The sequence below is a fragment of the Platalea leucorodia genome (genome assembly GCF_965183815.1).
Source record: "Platalea leucorodia genome assembly, chromosome: 2".
Taxonomy (NCBI): domain Eukaryota; kingdom Metazoa; phylum Chordata; class Aves; order Pelecaniformes; family Threskiornithidae; genus Platalea; species Platalea leucorodia.
Genome location: NC_138824.1, coordinates 59573546 through 59592206, shown reverse-complemented (window position 1 = coordinate 59592206; position 18661 = coordinate 59573546). Strand labels below are relative to the sequence as shown.

Here is an 18661-nt window from a genome sequence, read left to right as displayed (position 1 = left end):
TACAGAAGGCTTGTCCTGAGCTAAAGATCTCCAGTGTTTCCTTCTCTGCAGGTTTTGCACAGGGAGAGACTTGAGGTATTTTGCAGAGCAACACTTGTTGGTGTTTTGTTGGCTTTTTTTTGCAGGACCCTTATAATGACTTTTTGTAAGGAAAGGAATCACTGATACGAGGCTGCAATTCTGTGCAGTGTAAGGAGTCTGTGTGTGTGGTTGTGACGGGGGCACTAATTCAAAGGGGTCAGGTCCGAGGCAGGATTGGCCACGGGTCAGCAGCATGCTAGTTAAGGCCAAGGTTACTGGCAGGAACATGCAAGTGGAGGGCACTGCAAATTCCAGCCCCTCTATCTGGGCGCTTCTAACACATGACAGAGCAAAGATTTTAGCTGACATACAGGATTTACAGAAAAGTAGTTGCGAGCAGTTTTCTCTGCTGCTTCTAGTTTATGCTAGCCTTTGTTCTCTGCGGGATCTGTGTGTTCAAAGGAAAGGCTGGGACATTACATTTGGTCAAGATGTTACTGATGTAGAAATTAAAGTCTTAAGTTTAACTTCATCTCTCACTTTGTGCAATTGCTCACTTGGATGCATTGATCTGTTCTATGTACACCTTAGCTTCACTTCTTGTGAGTGATTTGAACTTGTAGGCTTAATCACCTCTGAAAATTTGATTAGTGTGATTTAAGTCTGAAAAGCATCTGTAAAAATAGCTCTCAAACTCCTTGGTCTTAGCCTAACAGTGTGTTTATGCTTCTGTCTGCTTCAGAGTGCCACAGAACATAGCAGCAATAAGAAACCGAGCTGGATTCTAGTGTGGGTTTTTTGTGAGAGCCAGCAGGCAAATTTTTTACAAAACCCTTAGCAGCTGCATGTTTGGGACCCCCCCTAACCGAGTGAAAATGCACAGTTCTTCCTCTGAATGTGACCTAGAGGCCACATGATCCAATTTTTGTACTTTAAAATATGTACTAGTTATAATGGACAGAGGAGAAAAAGCTTTAGTCCTAGGATCCTTATCAGTGGTCAATGAAAGAGGGCCAGACACTGAGCTCCAGCACTGGCCTCCTGACACTGATACTGCTTAGCTGTTAACTTTCTTCCTGCTTCCAGCAAACTCTCTCGGAGGCAATCCCTGGGCACGGGCAGGGGTATAGTTCTCTTCGGCTGGGCACTCCAAGAAGGCAGTGCCTTTTACGCAGTGCCTTGCATAACAAGATGCACCAGATTAGATTGTCCCTGCCTTACTCAGCCCTCCGACACCACCCACGCAAGCTTTGCACTTGCAGGCCCTCCTTTCAAATTTTAAGCATGTAGCATACACCCTTGATTTCACTATACGGAAACACTAGTGTGGCAAGCTATGCCACATCCTTACCATTACTTCAGATAGATGGAACCAGCTCCTTGTCACCAAATATTAATGATGTGTTTTGGCCATGGGGACATCACATAGGGCCAGGAGGAGATGCAGGACCAAGTGCTATATGCATGCACATGGACGATCTGCTCTAGAGTAAACTGGCCTACACTGCAGGGTAGAAATTACGGCCTGGAGTGGACTCCCTTAAGGGTGTGGGTGTAACCCCAAGGGTCCTGTTTGCATTGGGAGAAACTGCTTAGAGAAGACATTGTTTTGTTTGAAAAACTCTGCAAACTTGATAAGGAGCCCAAGCAAAGTACTTGCCTGTAGTTAATATTAGTAATATAAACTTGAAGTCTCCTCCCCGACTAGCTTTGCTGGCAGCTTTAAAAATTAATTAGAACCAATTCTATTGGTTTTCAAGCACGTAAGTTTATATATCTACGTGTTTTCAGCTTTTCCAGCATGCATTTGTGCTTAGGGTAAGTTGATGTGAAGGGTTCTCTAGGTACTGTTTTATCATGGGTGTGACAAGAAGAGTCCTTTTCTCTTTGCACCAAGTGCATTACTGTGTTATCTGCTGTTGCTGGGGGTGTCAGGCACACTGAGCATAGACAAACACACCTTTATCACTGTGTCAACATTTTGAATTTGAGGAATCCTGTTATCTGGAAGCTGCATTGTTAATGTCTTCAGTTTCTAACACTTTTTTGTTACGTATTAAACTTCAGTAAGATATCAGCTTTGATCCTTGCTGTCTGGAAAGACAGTACCTTTGATGTCAGGCAAAAGCAAAGGAAACTTGTGCAATGGTTTGGCCTCATTGAGAGATTTAGGGCTATCAAGATCCACACTTTACTTTGATACCGTAGTCAAACTTCTGTGGCTGAGGCAGATCACAGTCCTCAGTGTGTGTGTATGATGTACCTGTCATGCTCACACACTGGTCGTGTTGAGTTAGATTCTGGTCTGTGCTGTAGGCTGAAGTTGGAGTTTCAAAGGTTTAAATATGGGTTCTAGGGCTTACCTGGATTCATATAGTCCTATCACCAAAGACAGCTGGTTGAAACATTTCCATTATTCCCTCTATTTTTGACACGCACCCCTGGTCCAAAGGGATTTGAAAATGTTGCAGGAACAGTTACGCAAAAAATGCTATTTACAAAATGTATAGGGAAAGAATCTGACTGACTGAAACGGGTGGAAGAACTGTGACCTTGCCTTGTATTGGTTAGTCTTCTGTGGAATGCCTAGAATGCTTCTGCTGTTAAGATAATATAAATGTATGGTCACGTTTAATTATAACACTTTATTATAGGTATATTTATAGAGAGATAACACAAAAGAATAATATTTATAGGGAGGTAACACTAAAGAATAAGCATAATCACAAAATTACAATACTGTATAACATTCAAAACAATGCTCTCTGATGCTAAGGATGTTTCTCCTATTTTCTCAGCCCTGGAGGAAACCAAAAAGTCCTTCATATGGGCAAATGGAGCTAGTACTATGCTTACAAGTTGCAGATTACAGTTCTGTCAAAGGTTAAGCTCCTTTATTTCTCCATTAGCTCTGGAATAGCATTTCACCTGACTTTACAAATTTATATACCTTTGTTTATTAAGATTTAAAAAACAAACCAAAACAGCTGTTCTGCTCTGCTGAATTAACTTGAGGAACGTGTCTATAAAACCATAGTAATATAATTTTTGAATTGTTAATATGTTCATAATTCTTTTTCTTGCAGGCATTCATGTCAATGTTTCAGATTCTGACACAGGAAGGATGGGTGGATGTCATGGATCAGACACTGAATGCTGTAGGACATATGTGGGCACCAGTAGTTGCCATTTATTTTATACTATATCATCTTTTTGCTACTCTGGTAAGTTCTGACTTGCAAGTGTGCTGTGCTTTTCTTTGTTTTGAATTATTCTCATAGCTCTTGTATTACTTACTTTTCTCAGCTGGTTAAAACTAATTGTGATGCTCATTTTCAGCATAGAGGGCTTTAGGATTAGTTCTTTGATGTGGCAGAATTTACCCTTCATGTGGCATAAGGTGGTGAGCCTTTGTTTTGATGTGAGATGTTGTTCTTCATAAGATCCAAGTCACACTGCTAGACTAATAATATAATTGTTAACTGTCTTGTACCTTCACAGTTCTGATGATTGTAGAGTGAAACAAGAGCTTTTATTTATCACGTAGAAATGGTCTCCTCAACTTCCATTGCATTCTCTTTGCAACAGTAATTAAAGTGAGAAATGTAAAGCCTCAGGATGCAAACTCTTAACCAGAAATAACTGCTTTCCTGTTGTCTAATGCAAAATCAATGTATGGAAAATATATTATATAGTATATCAAGCAATAAAAGGATGAGAATTAATAAAGCAGTTCCTGCACATGAATGGCAATGGGGATTATATCTAAATGCGTATCTGTATGCATTTCAAATGGGATGATTACAGTTTTGTATAGACCGTATGCCTATAGGTATGTACTGTATGTATACAGTTTGTATAGACAAAATGGTAAGGGAAACAGCTTTTTGAATATCCTGTATCAATAAGGACTTAGTACTGTATTTTGAGTACCAACACAGAGAATATACCACAGTAAGGGGAATAACCATTTTAGCCACCCTTAATTCACTCCTAATTTTGCTCTTTTTGTATTTTGCATTCATTGCAGTTTTTGATGCCTTCATTCATATTTTCGCTTTCGTCATTACATTTTCTTTCTTTGCTCAGCTGTCTACTTATGTAAGGTACTAACTGTATTTATACACTCTCCATCAGTTTCCACCTACTTTTTTTACTTTATCTGTCCTGTTTCACTTCTAAAGACTGAATGATCAGAGTGTAATTGGATGCAGCAGGTTCCTTCACATGGGTTGAAATCTCGACCACTTTATAAATGGCAGTAAAGGGCATTTAATTCTTTTAGAGCTGCTTAACCAAGTTGAAGTATAAGCCAAACAAATGTATGTATCAGCAGATATATAGGACATGTAATTTGCTCACAAAGATCAGAGGAGTCCTTGGGGTCTGGAAAAGCAATGCTTCTTTTCATGCTGAAGTGTTCTTCAAAACTCCTTGGGAAGTGGGGATAGAAAGCAAAAGAGAAGTGGGGTTTGGTCATGGATTTGAAAGCAGTTACTGGTTAGAGAATCTTATTGCTGTTTTTCTGATTCTTTGCCAAGAACATTGTCTGAACTGGAATCCATTTTTATCTCTTAGATGAGCATTAAGCAAGTCCATAAAGTAAATTAGTGTCAGGTGGCCTCTGTGCTAAAAATTCGCACCTTAATTGAGAAGTAACTTAGCTGTAAGTGCAGTTTTAGTATTCTGCTTTATGTTTCATGTTTTGAAAGAGTCATCTGGGACTTCTCCATGTGTTTTCTCAAAGCACTTATTTTGCTGGGAGCAAAGTCACTTTTCTGTACACCATCCTCAGTTCTTTTACAGGGAAATTGCATTTAAGTACACAGTCCTTGTGTTGCTTCATAGGCGTACACATTCCTTCTCATTCACCTGTGCAAATTTTACATGGATGAAGAAACTCTGCTAAGACGACTTCGCAGAATTAGCTGTCCTTACAAAGTTGTTAGTTTCTGTTCTAAGATCTTCCTCAGACCCTAGAAGAGAAAAGCTATGTAGCACAGAGTTGTCTGGAGGCAAAAGGAGCGTAAAGAAAGAAAATAATGTGGAAGTGGTAAAGGAGCACGAAAACGGTTGGGCTGCTGCTAAAACAAAAAAGAAGAGTTCTAAGAATAAACAGCCATCAGTGAATAACAAGAGTGAAGTCAAATGAAGAAATGACTTTCATCAGCCAGAAGAGGGGGGAGGATTAGAATTGAGAAGTGATAATTGCAGGCATTTGGCAAAGCAGACTGTAGAGCCTTGGAAAGAAATGAATAGGTTTCACATCAGAAGGCAAAGAAAAGTTGAAGCTCAAAAAACAAAACCTCTGTTGGAAGCGAGGACTGTTATTAGTTGAGATGGCAGCAGAGGAAGTTAAACAAATAACAAGTTTGCATTTAATTTTTCTTTTGTGGTACATCGTCTTTGGTTCTTGTTGAAAAAAAGTGAAAAGGGAGTTAATGAAAGTCTTGATGCCTTGATACATATCTGTGCATGAAACAGCAAGGCTGTAAGTGGTGATACATTTCATGAGTACTATATTTCATTTTAGTGTGAAACTGTACTTCCTTAACTAGTATGCTCTGAGCTGCATGTACTCAAGTATCATAGACTGTATAAAGCATCTGAAGAAGAAAAACATTGTACTGTAAAATCCTGACAGAATGATAGCAAAACTGTTCATCAGAAATCAGGGATCAAAGTAGTTTGTGCCAGGGATTATGTATTTTATCAGAACTCTGTCTTGCTTTGCCATTCTGAAGGCCATCTTAACTTCCACTGTTCATAGTAGTCAGATCATTGAAAACTGTATGAGGTACTGTTTAAGTATGTGGCATATAATATGTCTTTTCTAACAGCTGCAGGAAATTCGACATATTGCTAAAGCCAGTTTCCTATTAAAAGAACATTTCTTTTTCTGAACACTTAACATTTTATAAATTTATGGGTGGGAGTCCTTCCCGTGTCTTCTGTACCTTTATAGTTCATGAAGGAAAAGGGAATCCTGCTCTGGAACAAGGTCCAGACACCCAGCACAGATGCAGACATCTGTGTTGGAATAGATGAGTTCCAAACTCCTTGTCTGGTCTACTAAGCTACTTAAATTTCATCTTCCATATAGGTGGGGAATAATTTTCCGGTATGACTGAATGACAGGTAAACTTACACTTCATTTACAACAGTGGTGGACAGATATGTCTGCTCTGATTGTCACTCAGTGGTCCAAGACCACAGAAATATTTTAGGCCTGTAACTCTTTTAAAAGAGCTTAGATTCCTTCTGATATCTCTAGGAAATTGATGCTTGCCTGTAGGAGCTCAGTATGTTTGAGGATATTTGCCTTGAACCTCAGAGACTTAAACCTTGGAAGTTGCTGACAACTGTAAAGCTATGTATATACAAATTTACTGCCTTAAGATGTAAGTTGTCTGAGGATATATGCTGAATGATGGTATCCTCTCTTGCCTACATACTTGCTCTCCTAGTTCTGTCTCCTTCTCAGCTGCATCAGTCACATTTTCAGCTTCTTTGACCGCTGGTCAGTATCTCTACACAAGGAAAGTATAATAATCTGCATCATGATTTAACCCCCGCCAGCCACTAAGCACCACACAGCTGCTCACTCACTCCCCCCCACTGGGATGGGGGAGGGAATCAGGAGAGTAAAAGTGAGAAAACTCATGGGTTGAGATAAAGACAGTTTAATAGGTAAAGCAAAAGCTGCGCACACGAGCAAAGCAAAATGAGGAATTAATTCACTGCTTCCCATGGGCAGGCAGGTGTTCAGCTATCTCCAGGAAAGCAGGGCTTCATCATGCGTAATGGTTACTTGGGAAGACAAACACCATCACTCTGAATGTTCCCCTCTTCGTTCTTCTTCCCCCAGCTTATATACTGAGCATGACATCATATGGTATGGAATAGCGCTTTGGCCAGTCTGGATCAGCCCCCCTGGCTGTGCCCCCTCCCAGCCCCCCATGCACCTGGCAGAGCATGGGAAGCTGAAAAGTCCTTGCCTAGTGTAAGCACTACTTAGCAACAACTAAACCATCAGTGTGTTACCAACATTATTCTCATCCTAAATCCAAAACACAGCATGATAGCAGCTACTAGGAAGAAAACTAACTCTATCCCAGCTGAAACCAGGACAGTATCCACTCCTTATTCCATACCATTTACATCATGCTCAGGTCCCACACTATCCAGTACATCCTCATTAACCACCCACCCCCCTTCCCAGCCTTTGATACAATACACAGATATCATTCCCTAAGTCTATGGACCACCCCTGTGAAATGCCTGTAAAATGTCCATAAATGTCCACAAATGTCCACAAAATGTTCACTAACTTCACTTAGTCCATGACTTTGGGCTCCATCTGTGATGGTGGTCGCTCAGGACAGGAGAAGTGGTGTGTTGTGTGGAGTTACTGGGCACCAAAGTCAGCTCAGGTTGGGTCACTGCTGCACTTGCACTGCTTCTTCTGAGGCTTCTCCTCCATTGGTTCAGGTGGTTCCTGCTATAGTAATTCCTATAACATGCAACTCAGATCATAGGTTGCAGCAATTTAAAGGTATATCCATTACAATCTCCACCCGTGGCCCCTTTGGACCAGACCATAGGGTTTAACATTGCAATGAACTCCTCCCCTTGGCCCTGCTCTGACTTGGACTTATCCACAGACTGCAGTCCCTTAGGGGAGTACCTGCTCCATGTGCAGTCTTATCTGTGAGCCACAGTCTCTCCAGGGAGGTACCTGCTGTGGCATAGCTTATTCACAGCCACAGTTGCTTTGAGGTGCACCTGTTCCAGTGTGGCCTCCTCCATGGGCCACAATGCCTTCAGAGATACACCTGCTCCAGCATGGCCTTACCCACAGCCACAGTCTCGTCAGAAGTAAGGCTGCTCCAACATGGCCTTACCCATGGCTGCAGTCCCTCCAGGGGTGTACCTGCTCTGTCATGGGCTTATCCATGACCACACGCTTTGAGGTGCTCCAGCATTCAATTAACTTTAAATAAAATTAACTCTATCCCAGCTGGAACCAGGACAATCTGATATACACTTTTTTCCCCCTGGGATTCTTCCTCCTAGAGGCATATCTACACAGTATTTAATGTATAGTAAATGAAAGTGCGTGAATTTCCTATACTGTGGCTCCCAATGCATGCAAATAATGAGGCAGCTTACTTTTCTTCAAAGTGGAGTTAGCTACTTTGCACAGAGGCACTCTGAGCATTAATCAAGTCCATAAAGTAAATAAGTGTTAGGTAGCCTCTGTGCTAAAAATTCACACCTTAGTTGAAAAGCACCTTAGCTTTACGAGCTGTTTTAGGATTCTGCTTTGTGGGTTTTGTTGTTTGTTTTTTTTTATTTCTGATGAATTTAATGTTCTTTTCCTGTGAAATACGTTTTGATGGGTATATTGTTAAACATACATAAGGCATTTGTCGTAAAACCTAGAATTCAAAATTTTTAAATTCATATAATAATTATATGATAAGCTAAAAAACAATTTGCTACTTGCAAAATGGCTAGCAGACACACAGTAGCAGGTGATACTAGTTCAACAGATGTCAAAGGCAAGACTTCCATTTACATCAGTAGGGCCCTCATTTTTCCATGTAATTTCGTAGTACTTCTTAAGAAAAATAAGACAAACTTTAACAAATAATTTGCAATTGTTTTATAGATTCTACTCAGCTTGTTTGTTGCTGTTATTTTGGACAACCTGGAACTTGATGAAGATCTGAAGAAACTTAAACAAGTGAGAACATGTTTTTATTGTGCTTGGAGGTAGTTTCAATAAAGCATTACTTTACTGGTGTTTTTATGGTAAAATATGTGAAACATCTTCATCAGAATGAACTAAACCATAGATGTTGAAGAGAATAGCAGTATTCTGTTAGATAGTTGACCATCAAACAATGCGAGGTAGAAATTAAGAGATTTTAAAAGAGACTTAGAAATTGGTTTAAATATTCAATGAAAATCAAATTAGATAGTCATGTAATTAAAATAATTTTAAAATCACAGCTAGGTCATCTTTTTGCTTATAATCTAGTGAAAGATGTCACTGCCCATGGCAAGGGTGTTGGACTAGCTGGATCTTTAAAGGTCCCTTCCTACCCAAACCATTTTATGATTCTATATGATACTATATGAGCACACCATGGAACTGCTGCAAGGACTACTGGCAAGGGTCCACAGACAAGAAGCAGTAGAGGCAACTAGGTTGAATGTGTTCAGTGAGTGCTAAAGATGCTTGGCAAACTTAACTTGCTTGCTTGCTTCTCCAGATTTGGGGGCCAAGATTACCAAGAAGCCATTCTCTCATGCTTGAAGCCCCAAATGACAATCACATTAAAAAAATGTAACTAGAGAGTTCATGTTGGCCGTTCTGACCTTGTGCAGAAATCACCAGTGAGGAAGGCATCTTCAGCTTTTACATAAATATGTAGCTGTGCTCTAATCTGCGCAAAGAGGAGCAAAAACCATCAACATTTGCCTATTTCATGCATGAAATAGCAAATTGAGAGCTTAATATGTGGGAACCTCTGTTGTAATATTTGGGTTATAGCCTTCTTTCACCCATCGTTTGCTGGTTCTGTTCATCTTTCAGGTGCATCAGCAACTGTTGTAAAATTATGGTCTTTCAATTCTTGAAAAATAATTCAGACAATTTAGTTATTTTACATTGAACTGTAATATTGAAACTAATGTGCCAAATAACCACTCCCTTCTTCTTCCTTCTGTATTATTTTTCTTTTAGTTTTAAAACTAAAAAGTGATGTGTTTATTAATTTTTTTTTTTACATTCATTCTGTTCATTTTCTACAAACTTCTCATTTGTTGATTTAGAGATTGTATGTTTCATGTATGCTCACTGAATATGTGAAATATGTCAAACTAATATTGCTTCCCAATATTCTGTGGCTTCAAGGCACTGACAAATGAGACTATTGATATCTGTTAAATGAGAGAACTTCCTCACGCAGCTGGTAAGCGAGCCAACCAGGGGAGGTGCCCCGCTGGACCTGCTGTTTAAGAACAGAGAGGGCCTGGTGGGCGATGTGGTGGTCGGAGGCTGTCTTGGGCTCAGCGACCATGAAATGATAGAGTTTTCAGTTCTTGGAGAAGTAAGGAAGGGGGTCAGCAAAACCGCTACCCTGAACTTTAGAAGGGCAGACTTTGGATTGTTTAGGAGTCTGGTTAACAGAGTCCCTTGGGAGGCAGTCCCGAAGGGCAAAGGAGTCCAGGAAGGCTGGGTGTTATTCAAGAAGGAAATCTCAAAGGCGCAGGAGCAGGCCGTCCCCATGGGCCGAAAGACGAGTAGGCAGGGGAGAGACCGGCCTGGCTGAACAGAGAGCTTTGGCTGAAACTCAAGAAAAAAAGGAGAGCCTACCACCTTTGGAAGAAGGGGCAGGTGACTCAGGGGGATTACAAGGATGTTGTGAGGTTATGCAGGGAGAAGATCAGAAAGGCGAAGGCCCAGCTAGAACTTAAACTGGCCACCGCCATTAAAGATAACAAAAAATGTTTTTACAAATACATCAGCAACAAAAGGAGGGCCAGGGAGAATCTCCCTCATTTGTTGGATGCAGAGGGAAACATTGCCACGAAGGATGAGGAGAAGGCAGAGGTACTTAATGCCTTCTTTGCCTCAGTCTTTAATAGTCAGACTGGTCATCCTCAGGGTTTTCAGGCCCCTGAGCTGGGAGATGGAGAAAGGACGCAGAGTGAAGCCCCAGTTGTCGAAGAGGTGGCAGTCACCGACCTGCTCCTCCACCTGGATGTGCATAAGTCCATGGGCCCAGATGGGATCCACCCGAGGATACTGAGGGAGCTGGCAGAGGAGCTGGCCAAGCCACTCTCCATCATTTATCTGCAGTCCTGGTCAACTGGGGAGGTCCCAGAGGACTGGAAGTTAGCAAATGTAACGCCCCTCTACAAGAAGGGTCGGAAGGAGGATCCGGGGAACTACAGGCCTGTCAGCCTGACCTCGGTGCCGGGAAAGGTCATGGAGCAGATCATCTTGAGTGCCATTACGTGGCACGTGTGGGACAATCGGGGGATCAGGCCCAGCCAGCATGGGTTTGTGAAAGGGAGGTCCTGCTTCACTAACCTGGTCTCCTTCTATGACAAGGTGACCCGCTTAGTGGATGAGGGGAAGGCTGTGGATGTTGTCTACTTGGACTTTAGTAAAGCCTTTGACATGGTTTCCCACAGCATTCTCCTGGAGAAACTGGCTGATCATGGCTTGGATAAGTGCACTCTCCGCTGGGTTAAAAACTGGCTGGACGGCCGAGCCCAGAGAGTGGTGGTGAACGGAGTCAAATCCAGTTGGCGGCCGGTCACGAGTGCTGTTCCCCAGGGCTCAGTATTGGGGCCGGTCCTGTTCAACATCTTCATTGATGATCTGGATGAGGGGATTGAGTGCACCCTCAGGAAGTTTGCAGATGACACCAAGATGGGTGGAAGTGTTGATCTGCTGGAAGGTAGGAAGGCCCTACAGAGGGACCTGGACAGGCTGGATTGTTGGGCCGAGGCCAACTGTATGAGGTTCAACAAGGCTAAGTGCCAGGTCCTGCACAACACCACAGGCTTGGGGAAGAGTGGCTGGAGAGCTGCCTGGAGGAAAAGGACCTCAGGGTGTTGGTTGACAGCCACCTGAACATGAGCCAGCAGTGTGCCCAGGTGGCCAAGAGGGCCAGTGGCATCCTGGCTTGTATCAGGAATAGTGTGGCCAGCAGGACCAGGGAGGTGATAGTGCCCCTGTACTTGGCACGGGTGAGGCTGCACCTCGAGTACTGTGTTCAGTTTTGGGCCCCTCACTACAAGAAGGACACCGAGGTGCTGGAGCATGTCCAAAGAAGGGCAATGAAGTTGGTGAAGGGTCTAGAGCACAAGTCATATGAGGAGTGGCTGAGGGATCTGGGGTTGTTTAGTTTGGAGAAGAGGAGACTGAGGGGAGACCTTATTGCTCTCTACAACTACCTGAAAGGAGGTTGTAGCGAGGTGGGGATTGGTCTCTTCTCCCAAGTAACAAGTGACAGGACGAGAGGAAACGGCCTCAAGCTGCGCCAGGGGAAGTTTAGGTTGGATATTAGGTAAAACTTCTTCACTGAAAGAGTAGTCAGGCATTGTAACAGGCTGCCCAGGGAACTGGTTGAGTCTCCATCCCTGGAGGTACTTAAAAGATGGGTAGACGTGGTGCTTGAGGACATGGTTTAGTGGTGGACTTGTCAGTGCTAGGTTAATGGTTGGACGCGATGATCTTAAGGGTCTTTTCCAACCTTAATGATTCTATGATTCTATGATTCTATTGTATGATTACTTTAAATTCTCCTTTATAGAATTCGGTACAGAAAACAATATTGCTTTTGGTCTTGCAGTATTAAATATCAGTATGTATTGCAAACTTTAAATAAGTTAAAAGGGCAGGTATTTTTTGCCACAAATATAAATACTGGATTTAGTTAATGAGCTCACAAAAATGAAATGAGAGATCTTATAGATTATTTTGGGATGGCCAGACAGTCATGAGTATGCAAAATGAGTAGACCCAATCAAGTTTATTCATTTTTCTCCTTACCAGTCTCAAGAGGTAAAATGATCTGAAATGAAAATGTCTCAGATGTATGGTAAGCAATGTCATATCATACTGAAAATCTTACAGGAAAATTTTCATGATATCTGTGTGAGTTAGGAGCACAAATCAACTTTCTGAAGTGAGCTTAGGGTGTGAAATCCTGCGGCTTTTCTGTGAAACTTAGCATCTTCGATTCATAAACCACTTTAAAAGTCTACACCTTTGCTTATGAAACGGCAGCAGCATGACTTCGTGTTTTAGCAGCCCACTCTGGAACTGGTGAACAAAAACTAATGATGAGAGGCCACCACTTGCAATGCTTGCCACTGTGTCAGCCTGAAATCTTGTTAGCCTGGTAGGAATCCTGTCTCTGTAATAGCAGTAGAGCACACTCAATTAAAATACACAAATAGAATTTAAAAAAAAAGGTCCCTCAACTTCATAGCTTTAAGACTGGCAGCAGCATCACTACATGAGTGTGGTGCTGGGCCAGAATAAAACCGCTGCATAAGTCACAAGACCTTCTAGCTGCCATGCAGTGTGGCACCACGATGACATTGATAGTCTGTTTCCATGACCCAAGTGGGTATTTAACCAGAGGACAGCACTTCGCCATTGGACATACCAGTTTGGCTGGCTGGCAGAATGCTGTATGCATTATACACCATTATGACGTATAAAGATGTCCAAGGTGGATGACACTTGGTCGCTTGTATTTGTGCTTTTGAAATGTTGCTTTAAACAGTAGCCTCTCTTCAAAGACTATTACTCAGTACTACTGAATGTATTCCCTTCTGGTATTTTATCGAAACAAATTAATGTTATACAAAGTGTTGCATGTTTTAAAAATGCCTGAGGTGAAAGGAGATAAGAGGTTGGTTCTTGGAGCTGAATCATATGGAATTACTTGAATGACTGGACAACTGATTAAGTGTCTAGAGCAGAACAGGTTTCCTGTGCGGTAAATGTGATGGTATCACAAGCTCAGTGCTGATAGTGACTGTGCGCTATTATACTGAAATATTGGTTGTCTTATCTCAGAAGATAAAGCAGAAGGTGTTTTTAATTCAGTGATATTTTGAATTCTCCACTAAAAAAATGGACTGTAAGAAGAAGGAGGATTGTGAGGTAATTGTTAGGTTTTAATCAAGACCATTTCTGTAAAGAAATAGATCTGTATTGCTGCACAGGAAAATTTTTGACATCTATAATTAAAAGCTGAATGGTGTTCCAAGGGAGGAATCAAATAATTCAAACTGTTAATGTAAAAGACGTTGATTGGTTGAAAATGGTGAAACTGTAATGATCTCAAAAGCATTTCCATCCACGTTTGCATTTTTTCCCTGCCTTTAATGGCTGTAAAGCTTGAGGCCCAGGGCATTTTCAGATGATGAAATATTGAATGTTTTTCAAGGAAGGAAGGAGAATATATTTAAGCCAGACATCACACCTAGCTAATAATCCCTTTTGGGATGTGTCCTTCTTAATTATGTCTTAATTCCTTTTCTTGAACTTGATAAGAAAAATAATATTACTTATATTTCAGATGATTGGGAAAAGACTAATTAGTTAATATTTGCAATGTACTCCAAAATGTAAACTGATATGTAAACAGTTGGTATTCATGTCGGTTCAGTAAATGTGTTTAAATATGAATAAACCAAAGCAAAAACACATTAAATGACTAGAAGATTATAAGTAAGATTGTAAAATAATGTGTTTAAAAGCTAGTAAACTTTTAGAATTAAATTTGCCAGTGCAAATTTAGTTAAGGATATACATCATGATTCAGTTTTTAATTACATCATTACATAGTATTCTTTCCAAAAGTCTAGCCTCATTTAGTGCAGAGAGTAGATAGAGCTCACTTTAATAAGCCACTAGTCGATATTTTTTTTCTTTATTGTACAGTGTGTGATCCCTGTGCATTATTTATTGCACAGTATTCAAGCTTTGCTATGAAGACAAAACTATTAATCTCCTTCCTGGCCTTTTTATGGTACCCCTCGTAAGTATCTAGAACAAATATAAAACTTGTAAAAGATAATTTAAATGATTTACTTAGCACCGCAGGCACACATAGGAATAGAGTCTGTTTTTTCAAGACACCATTCAGCTGACTTAAGATCAGAATCATTCTTTGTATTCTTACAGCTCTGATCATTCGCAATACGTCTCCCATCCTCTGCCACATATCATCTTCTCATCTATGTCTTCCACGATAGCTCAAGCCAAGTGAAAAGGGGTTGTACTATAGCTCATAGTCACCATCTGTCTGTGCAATAAACTTGATCCTCTGCAGCAATCCAGACTGACCCTAACATGCTACTTAACCTCCAGGTGGGGGGCTGATCATTCTCATCTTCCCATGAAGCCCCTTTCTGTGGCGTTTGGTGCATCAGTAATGCAGGTGATATCGATCTTAGGCACAAGAAATCTATCAATCAGCTACAATGTTAACATCTTTCTCTTTTATTCCTGTCTTCTCCACCCTCTCCATAAACTGTTGCCCCAAAGCTAAAAAGAAACTGAAAGGATTTCTTTGATTTCTTTTGCCTTTTGTGATAAAGTTCGGACCTTCTTTTTAGAAATTCAGCACTCTAACAGATTGTGAAGTATGACTTTCCTTTACAGTAGCTGTGTTAACTTTTCCCATTATATTTTCCACATATGTACTAATTCTATTGTTACTGCATTTCTACCAATTTTTGCCTAGATATGAAATCAGACTGATTAGTTTCTAATTTCCCATGCTCTATCCTGAACACTTTTTTAAAGTTAATCACATTTGCCACTTTCCTTTCTCTCGCTACTGAGTTTATTTAGGTGACAAGTTATTCACCACGGCTAGTATGTCAGCGTTGTTGTATCTGAGATCCTTTAGAAGTCTTGAGTGAGTGTTATCAGGTCTTGGAGAGTAACAAATTGACCTTGTGTCAGTTATGGTGCAAAAGCTTTTCTCCTGACATTTTTGTTGGAGATTAGTCTTCGGCACGGTCTATGGTCTTCTTTGACCTCCTCTGTGGTTGACACTATTCATTTTGTTTTCTTGCAAAAAGTTTTATTTTTCTGAACACTCTCAATTAATAGTCTGTTGCTCTTTTAGACCCGCTGTGGATCTTGCTGCTTTCTGTATGTTCTTGAAAGCTTCCTTATTAGATTTTATTGCTTTAGAAAGTAGTCCCTCAAAATATTTCGTGACCTGCTGTATTATCATTTTATAAAAAAATTGTCAGACTTTATGCTTTTTACTCTGTTCTTTGCTTAGCATATGGCTTTCCTTTCTGAAACATACCCATTTACTTTTAAAAGCCTTCCTTGCTTTCTAGTTGACATTGCTGGCCTTTTTGACCTTCTTGAAGTTCTTCTGTAGGTGGTAGATGTATTCTGTACTTCTAAAAGAGGACATTTAAAGTTACTCCATACCCCCCCTCACCCCCCCAGTTTCTGTCATTTGTCCATTCCTTCAAATTTCTTTTCAAAAGCTTTATGATTTTATGTATTTTTTTTTTAAATTTAAATTCAATGTAGTAGATGGTTTTGACTTTCTACTTGTAAATAAAAATTCTGAATTTAAGACTGTTACAGAATAGCTTTTTGGTATTTATGTCATGAACTAGATCTTGCTCAGTACTGAACCATGAGGTGTTTCTTCACTTAGATGTTCTTTGACTATATAGATCAGTGAGGAGTCACTTATGAGTAAAAAGTTAATCTCTTTCTTCTACCCTTTCCTAAACATACATGAGGGTAAACAAAGGCTTCCCACTATTATTACTGCTTGTCTTCAGGCCTTTAATACTACTTTGCATATTGAAGTTACTTTCTAAGCCTCATCTACATGTATGCAGAATATTTCTTCCAGTTAGGCATACAGTTTCAATACAGAGGGATCCTATGCCGTTTGTATATGCATTTACCTTATTCACTTTATTGACTGTAGATTTGCTGTAACAAATAGCACCAGTCTTTCATTGGTGCAGCGTACTATCAGTCTGGATAATAGGTTGCCTGGTTCTGCATATTCTGATTCTGTAGGATCCTACTGCTTGTTACTTCTACCAAGTTTCTGAGATGTCTTTTGTATCAACATTGTGGGTTTTTTAATAACAGGAATTCTAGTTCAGTCATGTTATTTTTTAGGGTTCTACTATTAGTATAAAAGCCTGTATATGTGCTGTTGTTGTCTAGTTTTATGTCCCCTCCTTAATGTGGCTTTATTTCTTATGTTTTTCTGTTTCCTGTCAGAATTTTGTAAACTTTCAGGGTTCCCATAGCCTCATTCTGTACAGAGAAACTGACTTTTACCTTGATGATTACGCCATTTTGGACTTACCCTACTGTTTTAGTACCTGCTCCCTGAAATAGCTTTCGCAGCCAGTGAAGTTAATTTAAAATGCTCTGGAGTTTTAAACACCTGGGTAGAATTCATCCCACTTCACTAATACATTACGAAGTTGTATATGCAGTTTGAAATATTCATGCAGGTTTCCTTCTCCAGGCATTGAAGACAAGTGGATACTTTTGGAGGGCAATTTTTAGAGAGGTATGTTTTGTTTGTAGGGCGGCTGCAAGAATATTTGAAGCCAACCATGAGATGATACTCAGGCTGCCCAAGCTGTATGAACTATCATCTTTCCTTCATCTGCAACATAGTTTGTAGCTTAACAGCAATGATGCCTGCACAACACTACTTCTCAAGTGTATATCCCAGCTTTCCTTGTACCGTACAAAGTGGATCCCTTCTAAGCTTACACAGTTTAAGAAGGAAGATTTTCTTGTGGCATAATGATGAAAAGATAGAAAACAAAAGGTAGGGATAAATCATTGTTTTTCGTAATAGAGGAAAGGTACCAGTAGAATTCCATGGTGATCTTGGCTGGCACCTGTGCTGCTCAGTATTCCCAAGCTGTCTAGAAAATAGGGTGAATAGTGAGGTGACAGAGTTTGCTGATGATGCAAAGTAAAGGCATGCAAAATTAAAGCTGGCTGTGAAGTATTCATATTTTGTGTCTGAGAAATAAAATGTCAGAAGAAATGTAATGTCAATAAATACACAAAGAGAAGCAGCCTACTAAATACATGAATGTAGGCTTTAATTAAGCTATCACCAGTCCAGAAAGATTTTTTGAGTCATTGGAGGTATTCTCTATCATGTCACTTCAGTGCTTACCAAAAGAGAAGGCAAACACATATTGTTGAAAATGATTAGAGAAAATTGTTAAACAGAAGTGAAAACATTCCTGTTCTGCCATATACATCCAAGATGCTTCCCTGTCTTGAATACTGCATGCAGGTAAGATCATGCCATCTTTTTAAAAATAAGATATATTAAACCTAGAAAAGGTACAGAAAAGGATAATGAGGATGATCTTCAGCATGTAAATTGAGGTGACTGAGGAGGAGGCTAAGACAGTTATATGAAGTCGCGAAACGTGAGAAGTTGAATAGGAGAAGACTATGTTACTTCTTACAACATAAGAAAATAAGAGAGCACTCAATCAAATCAAATTGGTTTAACTTTAAGACAAATTAATGGAATAAAAATCCTATAAGGGCTGATAGTTTAGATGTAGCTTTCAGCCTCAGAGGTTGTCAAAGCTAGGAAAGCATGCAGGAAGTATAATTGCTCTGTATTTGATCTGTTCTTATACTTACTTCTCAGACGTCTTCTGCTGGTCCTTGTCAGAGACAGAGTACTGGTGAAATGGGCCTTGGACCTAACCCAGTGCACTCATTCATATGCCCCTAATGTTCCATAATCTGAATGGGATTTCAGAAGTGACTTGCAAATAGCATAAAGAGGGACTAAATTCATATAGCCCCTTGGTGGCTAAAACCATATGTGCCGCCACTTTACTGAGTTGTATTTCCACAAGGGAAAGAGCAAGCATCTCTGAGTATAAGCAGTGGCCTAACTTCCTTGGCCATGTAATCTTACTTCTGTAATTCTATTTCCTGGAATTCTACTGATAAAATAGATATAATTTTAACAGTATTAAAATAGAAAATGTTCTTGATTTGCCTTATGCTTATGATAACAACCCCAGTTTACCTTGCTAACTT

The 18661-nt window shown here is 40.3% G+C and overlaps 1 protein-coding gene across 2 annotated transcripts in view; it reads left to right on the top strand.

Annotated features, from left to right (window-relative positions):
* NALCN (sodium leak channel, non-selective) overlaps positions 1-18661 on the top strand; it is a gene marked incomplete at both ends in the record, with an annotated part of 233725 nt that overhangs the window by 129834 nt on the left and 85230 nt on the right. For both annotated transcript variants that reach the window (XM_082304488.1, XM_082304487.1), the window contains 2 exons: positions 3108-3245; positions 8696-8770. In XM_082304488.1, the coding sequence (XP_082160614.1) occupies positions 3108-3245; positions 8696-8770 (213 nt within the window). The remainder of the gene's footprint in view (positions 1-3107; positions 3246-8695; positions 8771-18661) is intronic.